The sequence below is a fragment of the Phyllobates terribilis genome, unplaced genomic scaffold (genome assembly GCF_046119375.1).
Source record: "Phyllobates terribilis strain yellow unplaced genomic scaffold, ASM4611937v1 Scaffold_8__6_contigs__length_399053987, whole genome shotgun sequence".
In the NCBI taxonomy this organism is placed as follows: Eukaryota; Metazoa; Chordata; class Amphibia; order Anura; family Dendrobatidae; genus Phyllobates; species Phyllobates terribilis.
The window spans coordinates 62718275-62745812 of record NW_027362768.1 but is presented as its reverse complement, the minus strand read 5'-3'; the positions used below and the strand labels follow the sequence as shown (position 1 = coordinate 62745812).

At 44.7% G+C, this 27538-nt stretch overlaps 1 protein-coding gene across 5 annotated transcripts in view; it reads right to left on the bottom strand.

Moving 5' to 3' along the window:
* FAM78B (family with sequence similarity 78 member B) overlaps nt 1-27119 on the bottom strand; it is a 244425-nt gene extending 217306 nt beyond the window's left edge. Inside the window, exon 1 of one of the 5 annotated variants that reach the window (XM_073643003.1) lies at nt 26556-27119. In XM_073643003.1, coding sequence (XP_073499104.1) covers nt 26556-26683 — 128 coding nt within the window. In that variant the 5' untranslated portion in view covers nt 26684-27119. Of the gene's footprint in view, nt 1-26420 lie in introns of all 5 variants that reach the window. The other 4 variants (XM_073643002.1, XM_073643004.1, XM_073643006.1 and 1 more) reach the window with 4 other exon arrangements.
* Nucleotides 27120-27538: the final 419 nt, after the last annotated feature.

Sequence of the window (27538 nt, the reverse complement as noted above, 5' to 3'; positions counted from 1 at the left end):
GCCACAAGCAAAACTGACTTTAAAAATACTCCTCATAATAAAATCCCCCCAGTGTTTCTTACCCCATTGGCACTATATGACAAATATAGATACAGTATGAACATCATGGCGATCGCATTGTACAACCTCTATACTGGTAGCTGCAGGGTCCCAACTTATATACACAGCCGGGCTCCTTCTGTAACATCGGAGATCCGAATTGTGAACGATTTTAACAGTTTAACCCGTCATATGCCACTGTCAAAAAAGACAGCAGCACATGAGGAGTTTGACAACCGGAAAGCAGTCCCTATCAACCCATCGGCGCCCTGGTAGGGCGATTGTAAGCAATCCAATGGCACCCACTAAGGCCTCCAGGCCTGCCATACACAATACACAGCAGTGCTAAGGTGGTGTTGTGTATTACTAATGAGATCAGGAGATTGCCAGTTAAACACCTCTTGAGAGACTAATACATTTTGGAAAACAAAGTAAAAAGAAAAGTTTAGATTGTCGTAAAAAACACCACTGCTTTCCCAGTTTTTCCATTAAAAATGTGTAAAAACAATACCAGAATTGCAGTTTTTGCTCATACCTCCTCACAAAAAAAGTGATTCTAAAATGGTACTAATAGATTTTATTGCTTGTTACACAAATAAAAAGCTTTCATACAGCTCTACATAATTATACTGACCCTTACTATAAAACTACATCATTATTTATCCTGTTTCCTGCAACATGTAAGAAAAATTTAAGATGTAAGAAAAAAATACAGAAAAAAATACCAGAATTTCACCAGAATTGCTGGATTTTGCTCACCCAGCCTCACCAAAAATGAAAAAAAAAGTGATTAAAAAGTTGTTTGCACGCAAAAATGGCACCAGTGAAAAATACAGCTTGTCCAACAAAAATAAGTTCTCACACAACTTTGTGTATGGAAAAATAAAAATGTATGGGTCATGCAATATGGTAAACACCTAAAAATAACTGAAAAAATATATTTTTATGTGTGAGAGTAGTAAAACATAAAAAAATTATATAAATTGGGTAATCCTATTATAATATCAACCTAAATCAGAAAGTTAATGTAAAAAAACTAAATAGAGAACAGTGTCTAAAATATAATGAAAAAATGTACAGTATTGTTTCTTCTGTACCTTCCACTTCAAAAAAAGAAATGTTTAATAAAAAGTAATCAAAAAGTCGTACTTATCAAAACATCTGACCACTCAAACCTGCATGTTGTCATGCACGAAATAAGAGCTCATACAAACTTAGGGCTCTCAGAATATGTTGAAACAAGAATTATTTTTTTTTCAATATATTTATTGTACAAAAGCCATAAAACATAAATAAAACTATAGAAATGTGGTGTCTGACATGCTGACCGACAGAAAAAAATATAACACCTTCGTTTTCCTGCACGTGAATAATGGAAAATATGAAACCAACATAAATGCAGATTTTTTTTATTGATAACTCCCTATAAACAGTTAATAAAATTTTGGCAATACTGTAAGTTATGTGTACCCTAAAATCCTGCAACTGACACATTAACTCATATTGAAAAACAAAACATATAAAAATAAACATAATATGGCTCCTTGAAAAGTGACAATGAAAAAAATTGCTTTGTCCTAAAGTCCCAAAATGGGCACAACCTATCTCAGTAATGGAAAAAATCTATCTTCACTGAAGACAGATTTTACCCCTGAATTGAAGATTCTGACAATCAAAGATCCTGGCGAAGAAAGAAGCAGATTTCTCTGATAAGATATATTACAAAGCTGCTTATTCTTAGCTATTGATTTATGAAAAAAAAAAATTAAACTGACAATTACTCTTTAACCCCTTCACTCCCCGGCCAGTTTTCACCTTCCTGACCTGGCCATTTTTTTCAATTTTGACCAGTGTCAATTTACAGAATGTAGCGATAACTCTGTAATGCTTCAATATATCCCAACGATTCTGAAATTATTTTTTCGTGACATGTTGTGCTTCACATTTGTGGTAAATTTAGGTTCATATGATTTGCATTTATTTATGAAAATATCCAAAATTTTATAAAAAAATATGAAAATTTAGCAATTTTCAAACTTCTACTTTTTATGCCCTTGAACCAGAAAGATATATCACACAAAATAGTTAGTAAATAACATTTCCCATGTGTCTACTTCATATCATCACATCAGCATCATCTTTGAAACATAAACTTTTAACCCTTCTAACTTCCTAGCAAAAAAAATTATCAGCAATTTCTAATTTTTCCAACAAAATTTACAAAACTATTTTTTTAAAAAAAAAAATGAAAAAATACATTTTTCCCGCAAAAATGTTGTTTTGGCCCCAGATTTTTCCTTTTCACAAGGGTAACAGGAGAAAATGGATCCCAAAATATGTTGTGCGATTTCTCCTGAGTGCGCCAATACCCTATATGTTGGGGAAAACTACTGTTTGAGTGCACTGCAGGGCTTGGAAGGGAAGGAGCGCTAATTGAATTCTGGAGCGCAATTTTGGCTGTAATAGATTGCGGACGACATGTCACATTTGAAGAGCCCCTGACATGCCAAAACAGCATAAACACCCACAAGTGACCCCATTTTGGAAACTACAGCTCTTGAGGAAATCATCTAGGGGTGTAGTGAGCATTTTTAACCCTCAGGCGATTTATAGAATTGTATACATTGGGCTGAGTCAATGGAAAATTACCATTGTTTCCTAAAATATTACTTTGGCCCCAAGTTTTTAATTTTAAAAAGGGATAACAGGAGAAAATGGACAGTACAATTTCTTACACAATTTTTTCCTGAGTACTCCAATACCCCATATGTGGTCGAAAACTACTTTTGAGGCAAGGTGCAAAGCTCAGAAGGGAAGAAGTGCCATATTGGAGTTTAGATTTTGCTGGAATGGTTTGAGGGTGCCATGTCACATTGTCAGAGCCCCTGAGGTGCCAGAACAGCATAAACTCCCCATAAGTGACCCAATTTTACAATCTACACTGCTCAACAAATTCATCTAAGGGTGCAGTGAGCATATTGACACCACATGTTCCTCACAGAATTTTATGCCCTTGGGCAGTAAAGAAAAAATAATTACATTTTTACCACAAAAATTTTGTTTTAGCCCCAGATTTCACATTGTCACAAGGGAAAATGAGTAAAACTGGCAACAAAATTTGTCATACTATTTCTACTGAACGTGGTTATACCCCATATGTGCCTGTACAGTACTGCTTAGCCATGTGGCGAGACTCGGGAGAGAAGGAACACTATTTGACCCTTGGAGAACAAATTATCATAGAATAGTTTGTGGACTCCATATACAGAGCAGCTAAATGCTATAGAAGCAGAACCTCCCCTAAAGTAACCCCATTTTGGAAATGACATCCTTCTGGGAATTTATCTACAGGTGTAGTGAGGATTTTAAGTCCATGGGTGTTTTCCAAAACAAGAAGCAGTGGATGTTGCTGAGTGAAAATTGAAAACCTGCCATTGTAGTGCCCAGTGCATTGTAGTGTCCACACATTGCAGTGCCCAGTACATTGTAGTGCCCATACATTATACATTATACTCAGCGCGTGCTTCTGGAAACATGGACCCCGTAATTTAGGTGGGCTCTCATCGCTACAAAAATGCCAAACATGTGGACACAAAACATGGTTTAGGCACACTGGGGCTCAGAAGGGAAGGGGACATTTGGATTTTGGAGCGCAGAATTAGCTGGATTTTTTGGGGGGGCAAGGAGCCATAGCGTTTTTACAGAGCCTTTATGCTACCAGTAACGTGGACGCCCTCTATATTTCTATTGACGGATGGCAGACCTGAGTGGGGACTTGCTTTTTTTGTGGATTTAGTTGGAGCTTTTACTGGGAACATTTTACATAACATTTTGGGTCACATTTATCCTGCGCTGTATGCTGAGCACTTAAATCGGGGTTTCCATCCAAATCTCCAAATAAAGTGATTCAAATGAAACCCCTGAGGGATCCATTCACTATAATGAGGCAGCAGAATTACTCTGGACTCCGTCAGGCCTCTGTTCAGCTGTGTCCCCCTTTTCAGAGGTGCACAAAACTGTGGCCGATCGCACTTTTATACACGCTTAAAGAGACTGCCGAATCATAGGACTGACAGAGTCCAGTGCCTCCATTTGCCTCATTATAGGGAATCCCTTGTCAGGGGTTCAGTCTGAATCATGGATTTCAAAGATGTAAGCGGTCAGCGCAGAGCACAGGATAAATGCACGCCAAGCCTTACTGCGATCTTTGGGAGGCAGAATTAACAAATTAACAGCAGGTCAAGAATTTGTTCTATTTATTTGTTATGCCGTTTATCGCTTTTTTATGTTTTAACAGCTGTCACACTAAAAAAAAATCACTTTTTATTGCAAAAACAGTTTTTGCATCGTAAAATTTTGAGAGCTATAATTTTTCTATATTTCTGCAGAGTCATGTGAGTGCTTATTTTTTGGGGGACGAGTTGACGTTTTTATTGGTACCATTTTCGGGCACATGACATTATTTGATCGCTTCCTATTCCGATTTTTGGATGGCAGTATGAACAAAAACCAGCAATTCCGGATTTTTTTTTCTATGCCGTTCATCATCTGGTAAAAGTCATAAGTCAGCTTTAATCAGTACAATTACAACGACACTACATTTATATAATTTTTTTTGTTTTGCTGCTTTTCCACAATTTAAAACTATTTTATAAAAAAAAAAATCTTTTTGCATCACTGTATTCTGAGAGCTATAACTTTTTTATTTCTCCACTGACATAGCTGTATGGTGGCTTGTATTTTGTGGGAAAAGATGCCGTTTTCAGCTATTCCATTTTTCTTTCCATTCGACTTTTTGATCATGTTTTATTCCACTTTTTGTTTGGAGGTATGATGAAAAAGCAGTTTTTTGCCATGTTTTATACTTTTTTTTTAACTGAAGGGGTTAACTATTGTGATAGTTCTATAGGTCGGGTTGTTCTGGATGTGGCGATACCAAATATACGTCTTTTTTTTATAGAAATATACGTATTTATTGGTATAATATTTTTTAAAAATTTTTGTTCTTTATTTTGTGATTTTTTTTTCTAAATATTTTACAATTTTATTTTTACTTTTTTACTTAGTCTCTCAATGTGACTTTAACTTTTATTAGTCTGATCGCTGATATAATGCATTGCAATGCAGCACCACTGCAATGCATTATACCTGTCAGTATTACACTAACAGAAGCCTTTTAGACCATGCTCCTGGCTAAAAGCTAACAGGCTTACCATAGCTAGCTGACCCAGAAGTTGTGATTACGACCTCTGGTTGCCATGGCAAAAATCAGCACCCTTGCGATGATGTCGCCGGGGCGCCGATCGGAAGGAAGATGGAGCTACCTCCATCTCCCAGCTTTCTAAATGCTGTGATTGATATCGATTGCAGCATTTAGTTGGTTAAATGGCCTGGCGCGGTGAGGGCACCGCTCCTGGCAGTGACAGCCGAACCTCGGCTATAACTTTAGCTGAGCTCCCAGCAGCAATCGCGTGGGCACAGCTCCTAGGCCTCGAACGATCTCCATGACATATTCCTACGTCAATGGTTGGGAACCCCTGTCTTCTCAGCAGCACCCATTACATCATCTATTCAGTTCAACATGACAAATTTTGTGAAAAGTCCTCTTTAAAGAATCATAGCCATCCATCAATGAGCTCAAAGCACACTTGTTAATACATGTACAAAAAGATAACAGAATGCATTATGCACCCTAGGTTCCTCAACTGGTGGGTGCGGGTGATAGGATTTTTTCTTTCTGCAGGGTATTTTAGGTTTACGTCTTAAAAATTAAGCTTTGCCCCCTATAAAGCTATATAAGGAATTTAATACACATAGAGTTTAGACCCAAAAAAGAAAAGATTATAAAAGTGGACATTCACATTAAAGCAGAGGTCTATCTTTGTTGTGTTATGGTCAGCAAGGTGACGTGTCGCGCGATAGCAGTTCTCTAAAGTTATGCAGCAAGAACATGTGTGCAACTTGTCTGCGACTCTGTGTTGTGCGACTCTGATTTTGCTGTAAATACAACAGACAAGGTGCCGATAAGTTGTACACAAGTTGAATATCGCATGTGACTTGCATTGAAGTGTATGGCAAGTGAGTCGCATCTGACTTGTGACCAACGACAGAAAATCCAACTCATTTGAAAATATTTTTGACTCCGTATAGCAGTCGCAGTAGGCGACACCATAGGAAATCATTACAGCCAATGTTGCAATGTGTCCCCATGTTTTCAGTGTCATGCAACATATCGCAGTGCAGCCCTAACCTAAGGCGTCACCTGCGTACAGTACGGCCCTGTATTCTTAAGCTAATTACTCTATAGGCACATATTACACCAATGTGTCCCTAAGCCTATGATCACACCATGAAGACAGTACAAGCACCTTTTGTGGACTCCTCTGGGATACACGTACCACAGGTACAGAACCCACATAGTAATCAACAGTGTGTGAAGTTTCCACATACTTCAGGCAGGAATGGACATAGAAGAGGCCCCTGTGCAAGAAAACTATATGGGCCCTTTACAGTCCAATAGCTCATCATAATGCACAATTCCACCTGTTTTGGAGGAAGTAGTGGCCCCCTTACCTCTTGGGCCCCTGTGCAGCAGCACAGTTTGCACAAATGGTATGTCCGTCCAGATCAGTGGAACTCCAAGGGAAAGTATAGATAAATTATGGGATTTTCTTCAACAGCTCAATTTTTTGTTCCAATAAAAAAGACAAAGTAATATGTCCAATAGATTTTCTAAAATCTACCAGAATAGGCGCACCTGTGATGTTTTACCCATCGGGGTTAATTTCTCCATCTAAAGGCTCATTCAGACGCCCGTGCAAATTGGTCTGAGATTGGACTGCAATGCACAGACTGGCTGGAGGTCTCCTGCCCTGAGTGAGACAGCCTCATAGAAATACATGAAGATGTCTCGCTCGTGTTGGGAGATCTGCAACCAGTCCGATCTTGGCCCGATGTGCACGGACATCTGAATGAGCCTTTAGAAAAGATTGTCTCAGGTTAATGCAAGTTCCTGGCCAAGTGCTAACACTCACACTGCTGTAAAATTAATTTATCTCCAATTTAGCCTTTGAAGTTGAGAATTTAAGGGTCATCGCCCATTTCCTTCTCCTCTCTTTTCTAGAACTTCTACAGCAATTAACAGGAATATAATTACGTTGCTGGTACAAATAGAACAATTTAGATATTTTACATTTATATACCAGCTGTCAAACCTGTTGTGAGGGACGTTTCCTTTTAGTTTCTGGCTGGCTGAGATCAGAGGCCAGTGGATGAATGGCTCCCTCCTAATAATTACGGGAATGACGGGATTTCAGCTGGTCGGTCATGTCCTGCAATCACATGCTTTCTTGGTCATGTGTAATGTGAATGTGACGCAGCGTACACCTGCTGCACCCAAAGGAAGCGGTAACAGAATACAGCACCACACACGCTGCTGTGTTATGAATCCAATGGTCCAGAACATCTGCTAATTCAGCATGAGACTAAATTAGGATTCACTCTGCTAGATTTTTGATCTGTCTAGCATTGCACACGTCTTAAGTCTTAGGCCACGGCCAAAACCAGGAGTGGGTGATAAATGCAGAATTGGTGACTTGTTTCTATTATACCTTTTCTCTGATTGTTCCTCACCTGGTTTTGGCTCCCACTCCTGAGAAAAAATACTGACCGAATACTGACCAAATACTGATAGTGGGGCCATGGCCTTATGCTAATTATCAGACCATTAAAGGGAGATTCTCATCAAAGGGTTTTCCCCACTAAATACATATATCCCCAAATCCTGAGTCAATGGAGCATCTGTGTATGAGTCCATCGCCACCCTATTCACTTCTATGGGTCTGATGGAAATATGATGGAAATATTCACACGAGATGCTGATGTGGCATCCCGGTACCCGTTCTGCTGGTACAAACCTGTTGTGGGCGGCTCCTGCTGCCTCAGGAATATTGAGGAGAGACATTATTCTCTCAGAGAAGTGTTTTCAATGCCAGTCTACGCTGAGGAGACATTTTTCCTCACATAATCTCCTTTACAAAAAGAGTGAAGTGTCTTCTAGTCAGGAGAGAGAATGCTGTACATGGACTCTCCTGCTCTCTGGTTATCCTGATCGCTTCTAGCCAGGACCAGATCCACGTGGCTGCCACGCCACTGACTTTGCTTAAACCTCCCCGCTGCAAGAGGGAACAGTGGGATAAAACTATGAGTACATCCACACTTTAGTGTGTTTCCACAGAGAGCCAATCTGTGAAGGTCCCTCCATCAGTGTAATATTTCCTGGACTGTGCATAGCATTTCCTGTACTAACAAGTGAAGCGAACTCTGCTTCAGCCGCCCTGGACAATAACAATGCTTGTCTCATGAGGAGAGAACCATTACTTCCGTATGCACAATATACTGTGAACTTTGCCTGTAAGAGAGACTGTACCCTGTTACCTCATTCAGTAAAATTATCATGTTTACAAGGTCACCTGCGTGTCTGGCTGCTTGAGATTGAACAAACATCACTGGCACTCCAAAACCTGCACCCAGACACCACCGCTACAGGAGTGCCCCCCGGGGGTCCTATACCATCCACAAGTGCCACCTTCAGCTTTTGAAATTGCTGTGGATACGAGGGAAGCGTTGAAGGGTCCAGCGACCCACTTCAGCTACCGTGACATCATTATCAGCTGCCAGTGAGGCTACACACCCCAGCTGGCCCTTCTGCAACGTCTGGCGCCTCCCCAGTGGCCCACTACACTGAGACCCTCGTTCTTAGAAGCAGTGGTGGTCCTAGAGGACAGATCCCAAGTATTTATACATTTATCACCTGCCTCATAGATAAATGATAAATATATTTAGAGGTAACATTTATGTTATATCAACAGCAAATCCCAAACATGGCTGCTAGGTGCTGCCTGAATGTTCTCCGATTCACACTAGGGCATTCCTCGTAGTAGTCTGCAGCGTGGAGCCGCGCTTGTGCATCTCCATCTTCTCTGAGACGAGCACACCTATCCTGTGGGTATTCCCTAAATGTATTAGATGGGAATACTCCTTTATAGGCCAGGGTCACACGTCCGTAGATTCTCTCATACAACAGAATTGGGTCGAATTGGGTCGATTATGATAATGACACTCTGATCAAACTCTGACCAAAGTTTGAGCCGAGTGTCAGCTTATTGTGATCCGACTCTCTCGGATGAGAGAGCTGTAGAAAGATGTGAGGATAAGATAGAGAAAAAAAAATCTCCATCTTCTCCATTCTATAAGTCCGCAGAAATCGGACTGCACTCAGATGTCATCCGAGTTCAGTCCGATGTTTTCCACGCATCGATAGACTTGAATGGGCAAGTCTCTTCCAAATTACACAGCATGCAATGATTTTTTTCTCATACTGAATCTTTGAGGAAAAAAAAGGTTGCTCAGCAGTGCCTGACAGAATAACATTGATCCGAGTGCTATCTGATAACAAATGAGATCGCACTCATCCAATTAATACAGTGGTGTGAGCGAGCGCAAACAATGATCCTTGATAGTGTAGTAGATGATCATAATTTTCCTATCTATCCCATATCGAAAACTTAGAAAGCAATCAGCTGAAGAGTAATGATGATGCTGACCTTAAATCTGATCTTCCCTATTTTTACCAAGTTAATTTTAGCAACATTGCCCACTATATCAGGCGGACACTACCCTCTAATGCTCACTGAGCATTTCATTAATATAGAAATCACCTGCTCGGTATATGGTGTAGAAAAACATTCTAGCAGTGTGGGCGCATTCCCCGGGAAATCTGTGCATTCCCCCACCACCATAAGGAATGCAGCATTCCCACCTGCCGTCCTACGGCACCGCAGGAGCTGATGCACAGGCCGGAGTCATATTCACTCACATACAAAGTTTACAGCTATCTGGGGATGATACCAGGCCAAGTGCCAGTACAAGTAAGGGCTTGTTCAGATGAGGAAACAATTGGTCCACCTGCTGCTCGTGTGCACCACGGACCGTTCATCGAGGGCATATGGACTAATCAGAGCCATTGCTTACTGATGGTCCACATTGAAAATTGCAGAAAATTCTGAGCCATTTTACCCACCAGAATAAAGCAATGCGGACTGGCACACAGAACTGCACACAGAACCAGTCAAGCTTGCAATTTTACAATGCGACTGGTCTGGTTTTCAGTACAGCCATCTGACTGGCATAACATTTCCTTCCTGATCCTGGTATCTGTCCATACGCTCAAACAGGACAATCGAGCAGTTTACGCTACTTTTCAAGAGTAAAAATGCTTGACATTTTGCAACTTTTGGTGTTTTACGCCAGTCCAGGCCAACTCTGCCAACTATCTGAAAAGTGAATAGAACTTAGCCAAGAGGAATGATCAGGCAAGCATGCCCACAAATTTATAATAATTTATGCCGATGGAAATGTATTTCAGCTGCTGTCCAGAGCACAGTTCTTATGTTGGCACACAACAGCTGAAAGACGCGGCAAATTCATGGTAAAGACTTAGGCACATCTTACTCCAGCTGCATAAAATGCCAGTCTTGATGAATCAGGACTAATGATTATTTGGATTCCACACAATTATAATGACTTCACAGAACATTTTTGCTATAAGAACAATTGGCTACAATAAATGGATCCAAAAGAGTCAAACAATTTAAGGAATGGTGAGTAGTGATGGGCGAGCACTAAAATGCTCAGGTAGGTGCTCCTCAGGTTGAGCACATTGGAATACTCGGGTGCTCAACCCGAGCAACGAGCCCAATGTAAGTCTATGGGAAACTCGAGCATTTTTCAGATGGCTCCCCCCGGCATTCTGTAGAGGGCCTAAAAATTGCCCATATCGATGGGAACAGTGCTCAAATGACATGGGGACAGCATGGGGAAGACCCCTGGAAGCATTTCTGACTCCCAGGTCACTGCTGTCAACAACTTTGTCAGAGGTATTATGCCACTTTTACAGACTCACAATAAAACATGCAAAAACGAACATCCTTTCCAGGGTAGTGACTTATATATAAGGCAAAATAAATAGGCAAAAACAAAAATGCTTCTCCACACCTTGGGCTATGTTCACACGTAGCGTTTTTGATGCGTTTTTTCACTTTTGCATTGCTTTCAACCGTGACAAATGCATTCACCAGGAAATGTCATTTTAACATTTTACAACCTTATCTGGCCATGTGGTGTGTGAGATATCATCAGACACATCGTGTTTCATTTATGAAGGAGGGACTCTGAAAGTCACAAAGCCTATTTTAATAGGGCCATCAGGTGGCCTTTACTATTCTTAAAGGGCCAGCAGTCGGCCCTCACTATTCTTAGAGAGCCGTCAGTCGGCTATGTTTCATTGTTCCCATTACTAAAGAGTGGGTCTCCTATACTGTTACTGCGTATGCAGTGAGTGGCAGAGATGCCCAAAATTTGGACGCACCCCAATACCACTTTGAAAATTGGGACGCACCCCAGTACCCCTTTGAAGAGACTTAGAGGAGGGCCTCCTGAAAACAATGATCCCATTATTAGGAAGTAGGTCTCCCATTGTGTTTGCCTATGCAGTGAATGCGAGCATTGCCAAAAATTTGGAGGCACTCCAATGCCCCTTGGAAGAGACGTAGAGGTCAGAGGGCCTCCTGAAAACAATGTTCCCATTATTAGGAAGTGGGTCTCCCATTATGTTTGCCTATGCAGTGAAGGCAAGGGTTGCCAAAAATTTGGAGGCACTCGAATGCCCCTTGGAAGAGACGTGGAGGTCAGAGGGCCTCCTGAAAAAAATGTTCCCATTATTAGAAAGTGGGTCTCCCATTATGTTTGCCTATGCAGTGAAGGCAAGGGTTGCCAAAAATTTGGAGGCACTCCAATGCCCCTTGGAAGAGACGTGGAGGTCAGAGGGCCTCCTGAAAACAATGTTCCCATTATTAGGAAGTGGGTCTCCCATTGTGTTTGCCTATGCAGTGAATGCAAGGGTTGCCAAAAATTTGGAGGCACTCCAATGCCCCTTGGAAGAGACGTAGAGGTCAGGGGGCCTCCTGAAAACAATGTTCCCATTATTAGGAAGTGGGTCTCCCATTGTGTTTGCTTATGCAGTGAATGCAAGGGTTGCCAAAAATTTGGAGGCACTCCAATGCCACTTGGAAGAGACGTAGAGGAGGGCCTCCTGAAAAAAATGTTCCCATTATTAGGAAGTGGGTCTCCCATTGTGTTTGCCTATGCAGTGAGTGCAAGGGTTGCCAAAAATTTGGAGGCACTCCAATGTCCCTTGGAAGAGACGTAGAGGTCAGAGAGCCTCCTGAAAACAATGTTCCCATTATTAGGAAGTGGGTCTCCCATTGTGTTTGCTTATGCAGTGAATGCAAAGGTTGGCAAAAATTTGGAGGCACTCTAATGCCCCTTGGAAGAGATGTAGAGGAGGACCTACTGAAAAAAAATGTTCCCATTATTTGAAAGTGGGTCTCCCATTGTGTTTGCCTATGCAGTGAATGCAAGGGCTGCCAAAAATTGGGAGGCACTCCAATGACCCTTGGAAGAGACGTGGAGGAGGGCCTCATAAAAAAATGTTCCCACTAGAAAGGAGCGGGTCTCCTATACTTGTAATGCCCATGCACTAAGTGTATGGGATGACAAACATTTACCCCTGGGGGGTATACAAGAACATAGTGTATAAAATTTTTTTTTTACGGACATCATAAACACCCTTTAAAAAAAGTATGTGGGTGTTGCATCATGGACAACGGTCACCCTGGTGATATGGTGGTGGAGGATGAGGGGAAGGAGGAGGACAAGAACAAATAGCCAAAATCAGGAAGCGTATACCCATGTGCGGGTGTGAAGAGGTGCATGGGAATACACCTCCAAAAAAAAGACACTTGATTTGAGTTTATGTTACGCGCCTATCATTCGGTGGTGTTGAGAAGTCTGGCCCAATTCAGCCCTTGTTCATTTTTATAAGAGTCAGCCTGTCACCATTTTCAGTTGACAGGCGGATGCACTTATCAGTTATAATTTCACCAGCGGCACTAAAAACCCGCTCTGATAAAACGCTGGCGGCAGGGCAGGCCAGGACCTCCAAGGCATACAGAGCCAGTTCATTCCACGTATCCAGCTTGGATACCCAATAATTATAAGGCACAGAGGAATCATGGAGGACGTTGGTACAGTCGGCAAGGTACTGTTAGAACTCTCCTGTTAGGTTTTTTCTATCTTGCTGGTCACTTGACCTTGTTTGCCTATTTAATCCTGCTCTGCCCTCCTGGCCTTGCTGGACTTCATTGTAATTTCTACTCTTAAGTTAGCCTGGTGCTTAGTTACCTTTCTCAGTCTGTTTAGCTTGGTCTTCGGACCTTTATGGTCTATGTTGTGTGTTTGTCTTTTACTGCTACAATTTCTGCTAGGAGGTGCCCAACTTTATCCCAGTCCCTAGTTCTTGTAGGGATCCCTCCCTTGCATCTATAGGTCTTCGTACAGACTAGCCGAGGACTTTAGCGGGTCTGATCGCAGGATCAGGTTCCCCGTTAGATCGTAGGGATATAGCTTAGTTCTATTGTAGGGACAGATCTCCTTTCTTTCCTTAGTGCTTGTAGCAGATCATAAAAGTAAGTCCAGCCCAAAAATATCTCTAAGGAAAGACTTCCAGTTTCTATCATGGTGTCGGTTCAGGATTTGGCTCAACGCCTGCAGGGACTCTCTCTGGAGGTGGCCGAGCTCCAACAACACGTGAGTAGCTGTTCTGGAGCACATTTTGTGGAGCCAAAGGTACGTTTGCCTGATTTATTCTTTGGTGATCAAGAGGAATTTTTTTCCTTTAAAAATGCTTGTTTATTGTATTTTCGTTTGAGACCCAGATCCTCTGGTGATGAATCACGGCGCATAGGGTTCATAATGTCACTTTTGCGCAAAGAACCTCAGGGATGGGCCTTTTCTCTCCAACCTACTGATCCATGCTTTAGATCAGTGGATAGTTTTTTTTCTGCTTTGGGTTTGTTGTATGATGATCCTGATCGTGTCTCATCAGCTGAGACTGAATTAAGACATTTGAGGCAGGGATCAGGTAATGTGGAAAAATATTGTTCTCACTTCCATCGGTGGTCTGCCCAGGTGGGGTGGAACGATTCAGCTTTGAAAAGTTTGTTTCTTGCGGGGCTAGGTGAAAGGGTTAAGAATTTGCTGATTGCTTATCCCACACCTGGAAACTTGCAGGAGGCTATGCAATTAGCTATACGGGTGGACAGGAGACTGCGTGCAAGGGTTAATGAAAGTAAATCCTCTGCCATGTCAGCTCCGAGTCTTGAGAGGGTCTGTACTGACATTGGAGAACCAATGGAGATTGGGGCGATGACACCCCGCTCTCAGGAAAAAGACCGCAGATCTTCTGAAGGTTTGTGCTTTTATTGCGGAAAATCTGATCATTTTATTAAGAACTGTGTACTTCGTATGAACAAAGAAAAAAAAAAGGTCAGTTACGCCCGTATTGCCTGTTTAAATTCTAAGGGGGTATTTCTTTCTGCTACTACCACTGCTCAGGAAGAATTAATTGAATTTCGGATATTTGTGGATTGTGGTTCTACTCTGAATGTGATTGATGGGGGATTCTTGGAAAAACTTAAATTAAATCCCAAACCTTTGTCATCCCCTATTGCTGTGGTTTCTGTCGATGGCTCCCCCTTGAAGAGTGTTACTCACAAGGTCTGTGAATTTCCCCTCACTATTAATGGTGTTGATCAAGAAAATTTGGATTTGTTGGTATTAAATAATTTGCCTTCTCCAGTAATTTTGGGGTTACCCTGGTTAAAATTGCACAATCCTGTACTGGATTGGTCTACCAATGAAATTAAGTCCTGGAGTCCTAAGTGTTATGACAAGTGTTGTAACGGACGTATTGCTGCGGTGGAAAAAGGGGAATTACCTGTACCTATTCAGGATTTTTGGAGATTTTTTTCTGAGGAGGAGTCACAAATATTGCCTCCCCATAGAGACTATGATTGTACCATTGAATTTGTCCCTGGAGCGACTCTTCCTAAAAGTCGTTTATTTAATCTTACTATTCCTGAGAGAAAGGCTTTGGAGGAATACATACAGACAAGCTTGGCCGCCGGTCACATTAGGCCTTCCAAGTCTCCTGTGGCTGTTGGATTTTTTTTTGTTAAAAAAAAGGACGGCGGTTTACGTCCTTGTCTGGACTTTCGTGAGATTAATAAAATTACTGTACGCAATCCTTACCCACTGCCATTGATTCCTGATTTGTTTAACCAGTTAGTGGGGGCCAAGTGGTTCTCTAAAATTGATCTCCGGGGGGCATACAATTTGTTGCGCATGAAGGAGGGTGATGAATGGAAGACTGCTTTTAACACTCCTGTGGGTCATTTTGAGAACCTGGTTATGCCTTTTGGTCTTACCAATGATCCAGCATTTTTTCAGAATCTTATTAATGACATCCTTAGACCTTTGATCGGCAAAAATGTGGTTGTGTATTTGGATGACATTTTGATTTATTCGCCTGATCTGGAGTCTCATTGGCGGAGCGTACGTGAGGTATTACAGTTATTAATTGACAATTCGCTTTTTGCTAAGCTGGAGAAATGTGAGTTTGCTGTACAGAGAATTAGTTTTTTGGGCTACATTATCTCCAGCGAAGGCTTTGAGATGGACCCTGTGAAGGTGCAGGTGGTTCAGGAATGGCCTAGGCCTATTGGTTTGAAATCGATACAGAGGTTTTTGGGTTTCGCCAATTATTACAGAAAATTCATTAAAAATTTTTCTATTATTGTCAAACCACTGACCGATCTAACCAGGAAAGGTGCTAATGCGGTTCAGTGGACTACTGAGGCCATTGAAGCTTTTGTGTTTCTAAAGGAGAGGTTCAGCTCTGCTCCTATCCTTATGCAGCCTGATGTGACTAAGCCGTTTTTGGTTGAGGTTGATGCTTCTTCGGTGGGGGTCGGTGCGGTGTTGCCTCAGGAAATCAAGGATGGAGTACATCCCTGTGCTTTTTTTTCAAAAAAATTTTCTGAGACTGAACTTAATTACGATATTGGTAATCGGGAATTGCTGGCTATTAAACTCGCATTTGAACACTGGCGTCATCTCTTGGAAGGTGCTGAATTTCCCATTCAGGTTTTCACTGATCATAAAAATCTGATCTATCTTGATGCTGCCAAGCGCTTGAATGCCTGTCAGGCTAGGTGGGCACTTTTTTTCTCGCGGTTTAATTTTTCCGTTACTTACATCCCGGGTACCAAGAATGTTAAAGCTGATGCTTTGTCTCACAGCTTTTCTCCCATGGTCGGTGCTGAGGAGGAAAGGAGCATTTTACAAGAAGGTGTTGTGATTGCTGCATTGGACTCCGTTTTGGAAGATGAGATTCTTAAAGCACAGGAGAATGTCCCATCTAACACTCCCCATGGGAGGTTGTTTGTGCCTAGGACCTTTAGGAGAGATTTGTTTATGGAGTGTCATGAGTCTCGGTTGGCAGGTCATCCAGGAATTTCTGAGACCAAGAGACTTGTGGGTCGCAGTTTTTGGTGGCCTGGATGGCAGAAGGAAGTCATTAAGTGGGTGCGTCAATGTACGGTGTGTGCTAGATCTAAGTCTTCACATACTCCTGCAGCGGGGTTGCTTTGCCCTCTGGAGGTTCCTAGTGCACCTTGGACACATCTGGCTATGGACTTTATTACTGACCTTCCCCCCTCTGAGGGTTTCACAGTCATCTGGGTGGTCGTGGACCGTTTTAGCAAAATGTGTCACTTGGTTCCTTTCATCAAACTGCCCTGCGCTAAGATACTCGCTAAGGCCTTTGTCAAGGAAATTGTCAGACTACATGGTGTTCCTACTGACATTGTTTCGGATAGGGGACCTCAGTTCGTGGCTCGTTTTTAGCGTGCTTTTTTTGACAGGTTGGGAGTTCATTTGTCGTTTTCATCCAGATATCATCCTGAGTCTAATGGCCAGACAGAAAGGAAGAATCAGGATGTTGAGCAGTTCTTGAGTTGTTTTGTGACAATCAGGAGGGGTGGTCTGAGTTTCTGCCACTTGCTGAGTTTGCTCTTAACAACCATACATCCTCTTCTGCTGGTTGTTCGCCTTTTTTTTGTTGTTCTGGGAGGCATCCGTCTTTTGGGTCATTCTCCAAATTGGTATCGGCTGTGCCTGAGGAGGAGAGTTTTTCCGGTGACTTGGAGAGAGTTTGGACGGATGTGCGTGGTAATCTTCAGGAGGCTAACAAAAAATCTAAGAGGTACTTTGATAGGAAACGGCAAGAGGTTTTGTTTGCTATTGGTGACATGGTTTGGTTGTCCTCTAAGAATCTGCGGTTGAGGATTCCTTCTAAAAAATTGGGTCCCAAGTTTGTAGGGCCCTTTAAGGTGCTTCAGGTAGTTAACCAATCTGCTGTTAGGTTGGAGGTTCCTACCTCCTGGAAGATTAATCCGGTGTTTCATGTTTCTCTGTTGAAAAGAGCTTGTGTGTCGGATGGAGACGTCTCTGCCACTGTTCCTCCGGTGGTGGAGGACGGGGAATACGAAATTTCCCGCATCCTTAATTCTAGACGGTATAGAGGGAGTTTGCAGTATCTCGTCGCTTGGAAAGGTTTCGGACCCGAGGATAACTCATGGGTGAGGGCGGATGATGTTTCTGCTTCCAGACTTGTCAGAGCGTTTCACAAGAGGTTTCCTGATAAGCCTGGGCCTAGGGGATCCGGAGGATCCTCATAGAAGAGGGGGTACTGTTAGAACTCTCCTGTTAGGTTTTTTCTAACAGATCATAACAGGTACTCCCTCAGCATCTTCCCAAACTTTACACTCCTTGTGAGAGTACCCCGCGCCTCAGGGCTTGTGCAATGGGAGGGGCTAAGAAAATTCTCCCAGAAGTGACCTCTGCCGCCAGCGTTTTCAAATGGGAATTTTTTTAATAGTTCCGCAACAAGGGCCTTCTGGTACAGCCCCATTTTTGTAGACCTGTCCGCCTCAGGAATAAGAGATATAAAGTTCTCCTTGTAGCGTGGGTCTAGAAGTGTCATCAACCAGTAATGACTGTTACCCAAAATTTTGAGAACGTGATGGTCATGGGAAAGGCAGCGTAACATAAACTCAGCCATGCATGTCAGACTGCTAACAGGCAAGACTTCCATGTCCTTACCAGGAAGATGACTGACCATGCTCTCCTTCTCCTCCTCTCTGTCCTCTGGCCATCAACGCTGATCAGACGGTAAGACAGCTGTGCAGGTAGTACCGTCTATATCGCATGAAACTAGCTCCTGTTCTTCCTCCTCCTCTTCCTCATTGTCACCCAATCCACGTTGGGATGAGATGAGGCTGGGCTGTGTGTAATGACCCTGTATTGTTCCTTGCTCCATCTCATCATGCTCAGCCTAAAATGCATCCTCTTTGATTGTGAGCAGAGAGCATTTCAGAAGACAGAGAAGCGGGATGGTGACGCTAATTATGGCGTCATTGCCGCTCACCATCTTGGTGGAGTCCACAATGTTTTGGAGGATGGTACATATGTCTGACATCCATGTCCACTCCTGAGGTCTTATGTGTGGAGTCTGAACTGAATACCGAGGTCCTTGTTGATGCTAGTACTCAACAACTGCCCTCTTCTGCTCACAAATCCTTCCCAACATCTGCAGTGTAGAGTTCCAACGCGTGGGGACATCACACACCAGTCTGTGAGCCGGAAGCTGCAAACGCTGCTGAAACACGGCAAGGGAGGCGGAAGCTGTAGGTGACTTTCTAAAATGGGCACAAAGGCAGTGTACTTTAACAAGCAGATCCGGCAGCTCCGGGTAGGATTTGAGAAACAGCTGAGCCACGAAGTTAAGCACATGGGCCAGGCATGGTACTTGTGTGAGCTCGCCTCGCCTCAGTGCCACCACCAGGTTCCAGCCATTGTCACACACGACCATGCCTGGCTGTAGGTTCAGTGGTGTGAGCCACAGATCTGCCTGCTGTTTCAGAGCTGTCCACAACTCTTCAGCATTGTGCGGTTTGTCACCTAAGCATATTAGCTTCAGCACAGCCTGTTGCCGCTTGGCCGAGGCAGTGCTGCAGTGCTTCCAGCTTGTGACTGATGCACTCATTTCGGAGGAGACTGAAGAGGAGGAGGAGGTTGAGGTGCAGGAGCTGTAGACTGTGGGGGCAACCCTGATTGACCTTGGCGTCGGGAGGACGTGTTCGGTCCCAAAGTCCGACTGGGTCTCGGCTTCCATTATGTTAACCCAGTGTGCCGTCAGCGAGATGTACCGTCCCTGCCCATAAGCACTTGTCCACGTGTCCGTGGTTAGGTGGACTTTCCCGGTAACTGCGTTGTTGAGGGCACGGCTAATGTTTTGGGACACGTGCTTGTGTAATGCGGAACACCGGGAGAAATAGTGGCGGCTGGGGACCGAGTACCGAGGGACGGCCGCCGCCATGAGGTTGCGGAATGCTTCCGTCTCCACAAGCCTAAAAGGCAACATTTCGAGCGCAAGCAGTCGTGAAATGTGGGAATTTAGTAGTGTGGCCTGTGGGGCGTTGCCTGCGTATTTGCGTTTGAGTTCCAAGGACTGGGGTATGGACAACTGAATGCTGTGCTGGGACAAGGATGTGCTTCCGGATGCTGCTGCTTGAGAGTGTGCAACGACAGGTGCAGGGCAGGAGGCATCTTCGCATGCACCATGGACAGGGGATTGGCTTGCATGTACAACAGCGGAAGAAGCAATGGTGCCACCCGCAGACACTGTTCCTGGACCCTGGTGTTCGGCCCACAAAGTCGGGTGCTTTACTGCTATGTGCCTGATCATGCTGGTGGTGGTCAGGCTGGTATTTTTGCCACCCCTGCTGATGCTGGCCTGGCAGGTGGTGCAAATGGCCTTTTTGGGGTTATCGGCAGAGCCTTTAAAAACAAGCAGACTCGGGAAGACCCAACAGTTGTACTGGCAACTTCCTTCGTGTTGATGTTACGGGGAACGGTTGCCTGCCTTCTGTCTGCGGCCACCACATTGCTTCTTCCTGCCTGTTGGGGTGCTCTGCCTCCCACCCCCTGTGTGCTGCTGTCCTCGCTCTGCATGTCCTCCTGCCAGGTAGGGTCAGTTACTATATCATCCACCACCTCGTCTTCCACTTCCGCACCCTGGTTCTCCTCCTGACTTTCTGGCATTTGTGTCTCATCATCGTCCACCTCTTGTGACACATTCCCACCATCGCCTTCATGTGACCGTGGCTGCTCAAATATTTGGGCATGGCTACATGCGATCTCCTCTTGCCCCGCTTCAAGTGGACCGGGCAAGAGCCCCAAATCTATAAATGGAAAAGTGAGCAGCTTTTCAGAGTGTCCAAGTGTGGGATCAGTTGTCTTTGGGCACTCGGTGGGAGGAAGGAGGATCAGAGTGAGGAATATGTGGTCCAGACTCATGGCTACTGAGACTTGACCGTGTGGAAGACAGGGTGGTGGTGGTGGCTAAGTGACTGGAAGTATTATCCACTATCCAACCAACAACCTTTTGACACTGCTCTGGGTTCAATAGTGGTGTGCTGCGGCCCCCTAGGAATCGGGACAGGAAGGTCGGGCGAGAAGATGTGGGTGTTCGTTGTGGCACAATTTCAGCTTGCCTACGGCCTCGAGCTCTGCATGCACCATCACCATCACGTCAAGTTCCCCATCCCTTGCCACGTGCCTTGCCCATTTTAAATGGAGGACAATATCTTCCACGCTCACTACAAATGGCTGAATTTGGAGTGAAGTTATATGTAATCCGTGTGATGGAGAAACCACAATTTTAAATACCCTGCCTGTAGGTAACTATTTTGAACAGCAAACCGGTGTCAAAAACTTTGCTGACACACTGAAAAAAAATTTGAATGGAGGCCAAAAATGGCAGTATTTTCAGCGCAATTATATGCGAATGTGATCTGTGTGATGGAGAAACCATAGTTTTATATACGTCGCCTGTAGGTAACTATTTTGAACAGCAAACTGGTGGCAAAAACTTTGCTGACACACTGAAATAAAAATTTGAATGGAGGCCAAAAATGGCAGTATTTTCTGCGCAATTATTTGTGATCTGTGTGACGGACAAACCACAGTTTTAAATAGCTGGATTTTTAGCGTTGTAATATGGAAAGGATCTGGCTGTATTCTGCAGTGCCAACAAGCAAGTGGCGGAGAAAAAAGGTGTTGTCTGGATTGCTTTTTAAGCAAATAATGAGGATTAAGATCCAAATAAAATTATTCCTGGCCCCTGAGACCTTTGTCTAGAAATATCTAACAGCAGCAGAAGGCAGAACTGGAATGGAGCCTCTTGTGCTATATGCTCTGCAGTCTGCTATATACCCTGCCTGCCTGATATCTCTGCAGATGGATTAGTCCTCAGAAGGACTGTTTGCTGAGATGGATATGTGTAATGTACTTGTTTTCTCCCTACACTACCTAATACACAACCAAATCTCTCCCTAGCTCAGCAGCATCTCTCCCTACACTGCGTGATTGCGGAGTAGACTGACGAGCTGCGGATTATCATTGCGGAAAAAAACGCAGCACTACCAATTATTTTGCGGAAGTGCTGCATTTTCGCCGCCATTGACTTGCATTAGACCGCATGGATTACGCATCACTGCATATGTAGATGCGCATTCCATGCGTTCTAATGTGCGGATGGTACCCGGGTGTGGAGGACAGGAGACTCTCCTCCGGACCTGGGTACCATTGAAAACTGTAAAAAAAAGAATAAAATAAAAAATAAATATATACTTACCTTCTGGCGGCCCGTGCTGCGCTCCTCCTCGCTTGCCGGCAGCTCGCGATGGAATGAAGGACCTGCGCTGACGTCAGAGTCATGTGACGGGTCACGCGACGCTGACGTCGGCAGGTCCTTCAGTCTACCGCTGCCGGCAGCCGGGACGGTGAAGCAAGCCAGCGCGGGCCATCGGAGGGTAAGTATAGATTTATTTTTTTATTTTTTGACATTCTCTCGGGTCACACTATATAAATCCATGCTGTTTGCATGGATTTATATAGTGTGACCAAGTTGACAAGCACTTTCTAAGTGATGCTAAAATCACTTGGAAAGCGCTTGTCAACCCACATGCGGAAATGCATGTGAAGAACGCTTCACTTCCGCATGTTCCTGGCAGGAAAACGCATGTACAATCCGCATGTACAATCCACATGTTTTTTTTTCTGCCAGGGAGATTCAGAAACGCTCAGGAAAAAATCCTGAGCATTTCTGCATCGTGGGCACATAGCCTTAAAGGAAACCCTACTTATAGCTAGACGTATGTAGAGCAGCACCACATCGTGTGGCTTCAATTCACACTACTGAGTCTTGAAAGTTTAGGTCAATGTGGTCTCAGATTATGACATGTGCAGGACATGTACAGATCTCACTGTAATGGGCTTACAATGAACATGTCCTACAATAACCATCAGAATGTGCCAAGGCTGAACAATACTCCCCGGCCATGCTCCTTCCCTGATTGCAGGAGGCAGCATTTTGAGAGCTATGAAGTTCCCATGTTCCTCCTCAGACTGAAAAGACCAGATACAACATTGTTACTGTAACATCAGGAGATTAAGAAATGAATCTTCTGCCGATCCAGCGCCGTTGATCCCAGGGCCCCTGAGGCCAGTGATTTGGTGCAGGGCTCAAGTGGTGATACAGAAGGTCAATGCTCCAGGAAAATATAAGGACTGTCAGGAACTAAAGTGAAGGGTTTTATTTTATAACATTTCCTGCAGTTAGTTTAGATTGTTAAACCCCTTCCAAACCCCATAGAAAGAAAAGCCTGAGTCAAATAGTGAGTCAACTTTTACTATTCAGTCATTGCTCAAACTGTCTCCATCAGTCTGCCCCATGGTACAGGGATGCCTGTGTGCCAGGAGAGAAGAAGATATTGCTTGGCTACAGTTTTCCTGTAATGTCTATTCATTAATGTACTAAGATTAAATGCCTGTTCATATTGCGTGTAAAGGCCTCATTTACTGTACACAGGGAAAAGCCGGCTACATGTGTGGTAAGTGAAGACTGTGACAGGTGACGGTCTGTGCCATTCATCATGTATTAAACTCTCTTGAAACATATGGCATAGTAGTCTGTCAGCCCAAAAAGAATATTCAAACTAAGCACAACACCTTGTCGGGGACAAAGCCATAAGAGTCCATGCACAGGTGCCGATTATCGGGAACAAGGACCTAAACAGGCACCAATCACTGATGAATGACAAAAACACTTGTTCATCATGAGAACATTTTTTTAAACTGGCTTAAAAATCATCATTCTCGGCAACACATAGCCCTCTGCAAACTGGAGATGTGCTGCCAAGAACCATGTATTGTATTCGCACAGAACAATCGTAATGATGATCGTTCTGTGCACATACACTGACTCTCCGGCGGCCATTTAATAGACGGTTTAGTCAAGCCGGCCACACTTCCATGCACACAGCACAATCATTAATTAATACAATTGTTCTGTGCACATAAAATATATTGTTCTTGGCAGCAAATTCTGTTTTTTGCTGTGTGATTGACAATTTGTTTCAGCAGGAACGCTTGTGCCCCATGATCTGCCCATGTAAATGCATCCTTAGTGTCCAGCTCCATTACTGTGTTTTCCAGAAGTTCTTCTTTATTAAGATAAGCTAATGAGGTGGTCAGGGCCGAGCTCTCTCCCACCTACTCATTTGCCATCTACTTATACAGAAGCTATAGTAATATGGAAATACGTGTATAACAGGTAGATGAGAAGGTGCACAGAACGGCATGGCCACCCCAAAACTGCACCGAACACCTCATTAGCATACATGAATAAGAATGATTTCTGGAAAATGAAGCAACGGATTTGGACAGTAAAGGTATCATTTATAATGGGGCTCGTACAGCGGTGCTGCCTGCTCATTCCTGACCATCCCTTCTATATCTGCATCATTGTCTCTGATGAAAGTCCGTTACAGGAACGAATTGTCATCACTTTGGATTACTGAAGAATAAATTTTATTTAGCAGCAAACTACTACAGGGTGCCCAGTGCCCGGAGATGTGCCTGGTTTGAACAGTCATTAGAAGAGTTGGACCCTATTGATCAGCTGGTCAAAGACAGCATAGCTCTCTTGGCACCCCTGCCTGCAGTACTAGGGGCCGTGCCCCCTTCATTGCCTACAAGGAACTGCTCAGTGCAATAAACTTTTTTTTAGAGCTACTACCTAATGTACCTGATAATAATGAAAAGGGAGGACAGATTGGCAAGGGTGCCCAGAGCTGGCTGTCCATTCATAATATTAATGGTCTTTTTTAAAAGGGTTGTCCTTAAAAATACAAGTTTGCAGTCACTCTATGTGACTGCAGAGTTGTGAATCTTCACAAACGCATGTACTGTGTGCTATGAGGATTCTCTGGTGCCGGGAGTGGCATACATGTGAATGCAAGTATTAGATTCGCATACATGCGGTCACATACTGACTAGACTGTATTCGGCTTCGCTCAATGCAAGTGTATGGAGCGAGGCCGGATACAGTCTAGTCGGAATGTGGCTGGAACTATGCAGATCGCATACTTGTGGTCACATGACTGCTCGCTGCAGAGTGACTGCAGATTTGTAGCCTAAGACCGGACAACCCCTTTAAGGGCAGGCAATCAATTTCAAATAACCAGATAGCACCATTAAAGTGCATATTAAATTCAAAATAAAAATGATGTACTGTCAGTCCTTATTATTCCGTTTCTGCAGATGCTGAGCGATAACATGACTGACATTACAGCTCTCTGTCCGTCACCTCCTAGACGCCTAAATGGACAACATGAACATATAAAAAACTGTCCGATCTTCATCCAGAAAGAACGGATGGTCTTTGTCTGTATTGTCATCTGTATGGCATCAGTTTTTATACATCAACACTTATTAACAATTACAAGGCCAAAAACAGTTTCCCAGGTTAAAGAATTCTACTGTGTCCAAAGAAATTGGATGCTATACAGTTGGTCCATATGGGATCCATTTTTTTTTGCACACCCAAAAGCTTGTACAGACGAGTCTCATCCGAAATATGATTTTTTTCAGGGGGACATTCAGTCTATGAACAAAGCTGCTCATCTGAACAGCGCAGCGGTCACTAGAGAGCGGTTCTCTGGACGTGAGAGATGGAGCACAGCGGCTGAGCCACGGACATCCAATAACACAACACAGTATGTAATGTCACACCGAAAATCCTATCAAACATTAAATGTGTCATCCAGCCAGCAGATGAAGAGGTAGTGATGCTCACAGGCAGTGAGATGGGAGGCCGAAATGTCCACTACAAAACTGAGTCAACAGCAATCCTATAAAATGACAGATTGTCTCCACAAGGATGACGGCTATCGGAGAGCTAGCAGAGTTCCCTGCAGCGGGCATGTCCTCACCACATGCAGAATACAGGTCTCCAGAAACCACGGCCTGGATTCTGCTTCACCAGGATGCCCACCATACCGTGGGTCCCAGCAGCTCTCCTGTAATGGGGCAGAGCAAACACCGCTCTGCAGGATCTATAGGAATGGAGCGGCAAGAAAAGCTACTTCTTCCTTCTAGCAAGTGAAAATAGTGTCCAAGGGTGGCCCATCAGTGACAGTAGCGTCCAGGCCTCTGACAACATGGGATTTCCTGCCCGCTCTGCCTTACTATTGGATTGCTGCCCCCAGTTGTAATGATGAGACATTATATCAGGCTTTGGGGTGGGCACTCGTTACTCTTACCTACCCTGCTTCTCTCTGGTATAGAGTTGAACCAGTACTACAAGGTGCCCCTGACTGCAGCACTCACCAAGTTACTACACAGGGCAGTCACTGCCGTGCCACTGCTGTTATGCCATTCGGGCACTAAGACGATCTCAGGTATTAGCTGCTGGCGTTCAATGTAACGGCTGGATCAAGGTGAAGGCGTACCATCCCACTCAATGTGACACCCGAGACATCAGCCGTACATTAGAGCCGGCCTCACCCTGCTTCTAGATAGGGCAGTGCCAGCCATGTGGCCCACTACCCCAGCATGGGGGAGACAATGAAGACAACACATCTCTTAAAGGGGCATTGCACAGTCAGGAGCTGAGACACACTACATAGAGCAGCTCTAAAGGCATGGACATCTCCAAGAAGCTCCAGGAGTATCACCCAGCGCCATCATCTGGTGGGCACTGCTAGGACCCCTCTCTCACATCCAGATGTTGGCACTTGGTAATGTACCTTGAACATTCTGGAGTTCATGTCAAATCTCTGTAACTTTGGATTTGTGAGAAGAGTGGGCCTGGAAATGCCAATGATGCCAAGTATGACAGCCTGGGTAATGGGGTACACATGCCCTCCACAGAGCTGGCAGATGCTGCAGAGTCCCTGCCTGTCACATAACCTTGGGGAGAGCATTACATGGCACATGCCATCCAGCTGACTTACATGCCCAGGTCGCTGTACATGTTGAAGAACTCCATTTGGTTGCAGGCTTGGATCCATCCCACCACCCAGGTGTCATTCCTGGGCAGGGGCGGCATGACCACCCGGGCCGAGGCTTTGAAGTACGGGGTCTTGTACCTTAAGACAATGGGCGAATTCTCCTCTATGGAGGTCGGGCACTGGTCTATGGTGGCACACACGTCGTAGACGGTGATGTTCTCCCTCCTGATGCGGGACTTGCAGGTGAGGCTCTGCAGACAGCCCATGATCGCCGCTTCGCTCGGGGGCAGGAGGGCAGAGGCATCAATTCCACGGAACAGGGCGATCGCCGCGGTGGCAAACAATGGAGGCAGCAGAGTGGGCTCCGGCCGCCGCGTCCTGTGTCATGTGTGACTGTGCTCCGTGCACACCGCGGAGGATGGGGAGGATGATGAGGAGTAGTCCTGGGAGGCTGCAGAGTGCAGGCGGTAATACTACCCAGCCGCACACTGATGGATGGAGGCCCCCCTCCCCGCCCCTCCTCCTCACTACCATGCTGATCTCCAGTGCCACCTGTGCCCCCCGCCCGCGGATACCCTGCCCGGCTCGCCAGGACGTGGCATGTCCCAGGTGGCAGGAGCCGTGCACTGTGCGGGCAGCCGCTGTGTGCAGCCGGGGAGGAGAAGCTCCCACCCACCGCGCTGTCACGGCATCAGCACTGGGGATCGTGCTCTGGGGATGCGGCTCTGAGTGTGGGAGACTGCAGCGCATCCCCAGCAGCCGCCCCCGGACACCCCGGCGTCACAGCGGTCCTCACTCCCGGAGAAGCACTGCGATTACTGGCTTCACAGATTGGCCCTTCTCGGCCGCGGTAAGATTAGGTGTAAATCCCCCGCTGCTGTCACAGGCAGGTCACACTGGGACACACCACATGCGGCCATTACAGGCGGTGCGGGGTCTACGCTACATCATTACCGCTGGCCCCGTGTACCGGGAGGGCGGCTGTGCAGTGTAACACGGAGCTGACTACTACTGAGGCCTCACACAGCCGCATCCTGCAGATAACACGGGCTGTATCAGCCCGCACTAGGGGGAGCGCACAGCATGCTGCCAATGGAAGCTGTCTGCAGTCATGTCCCATA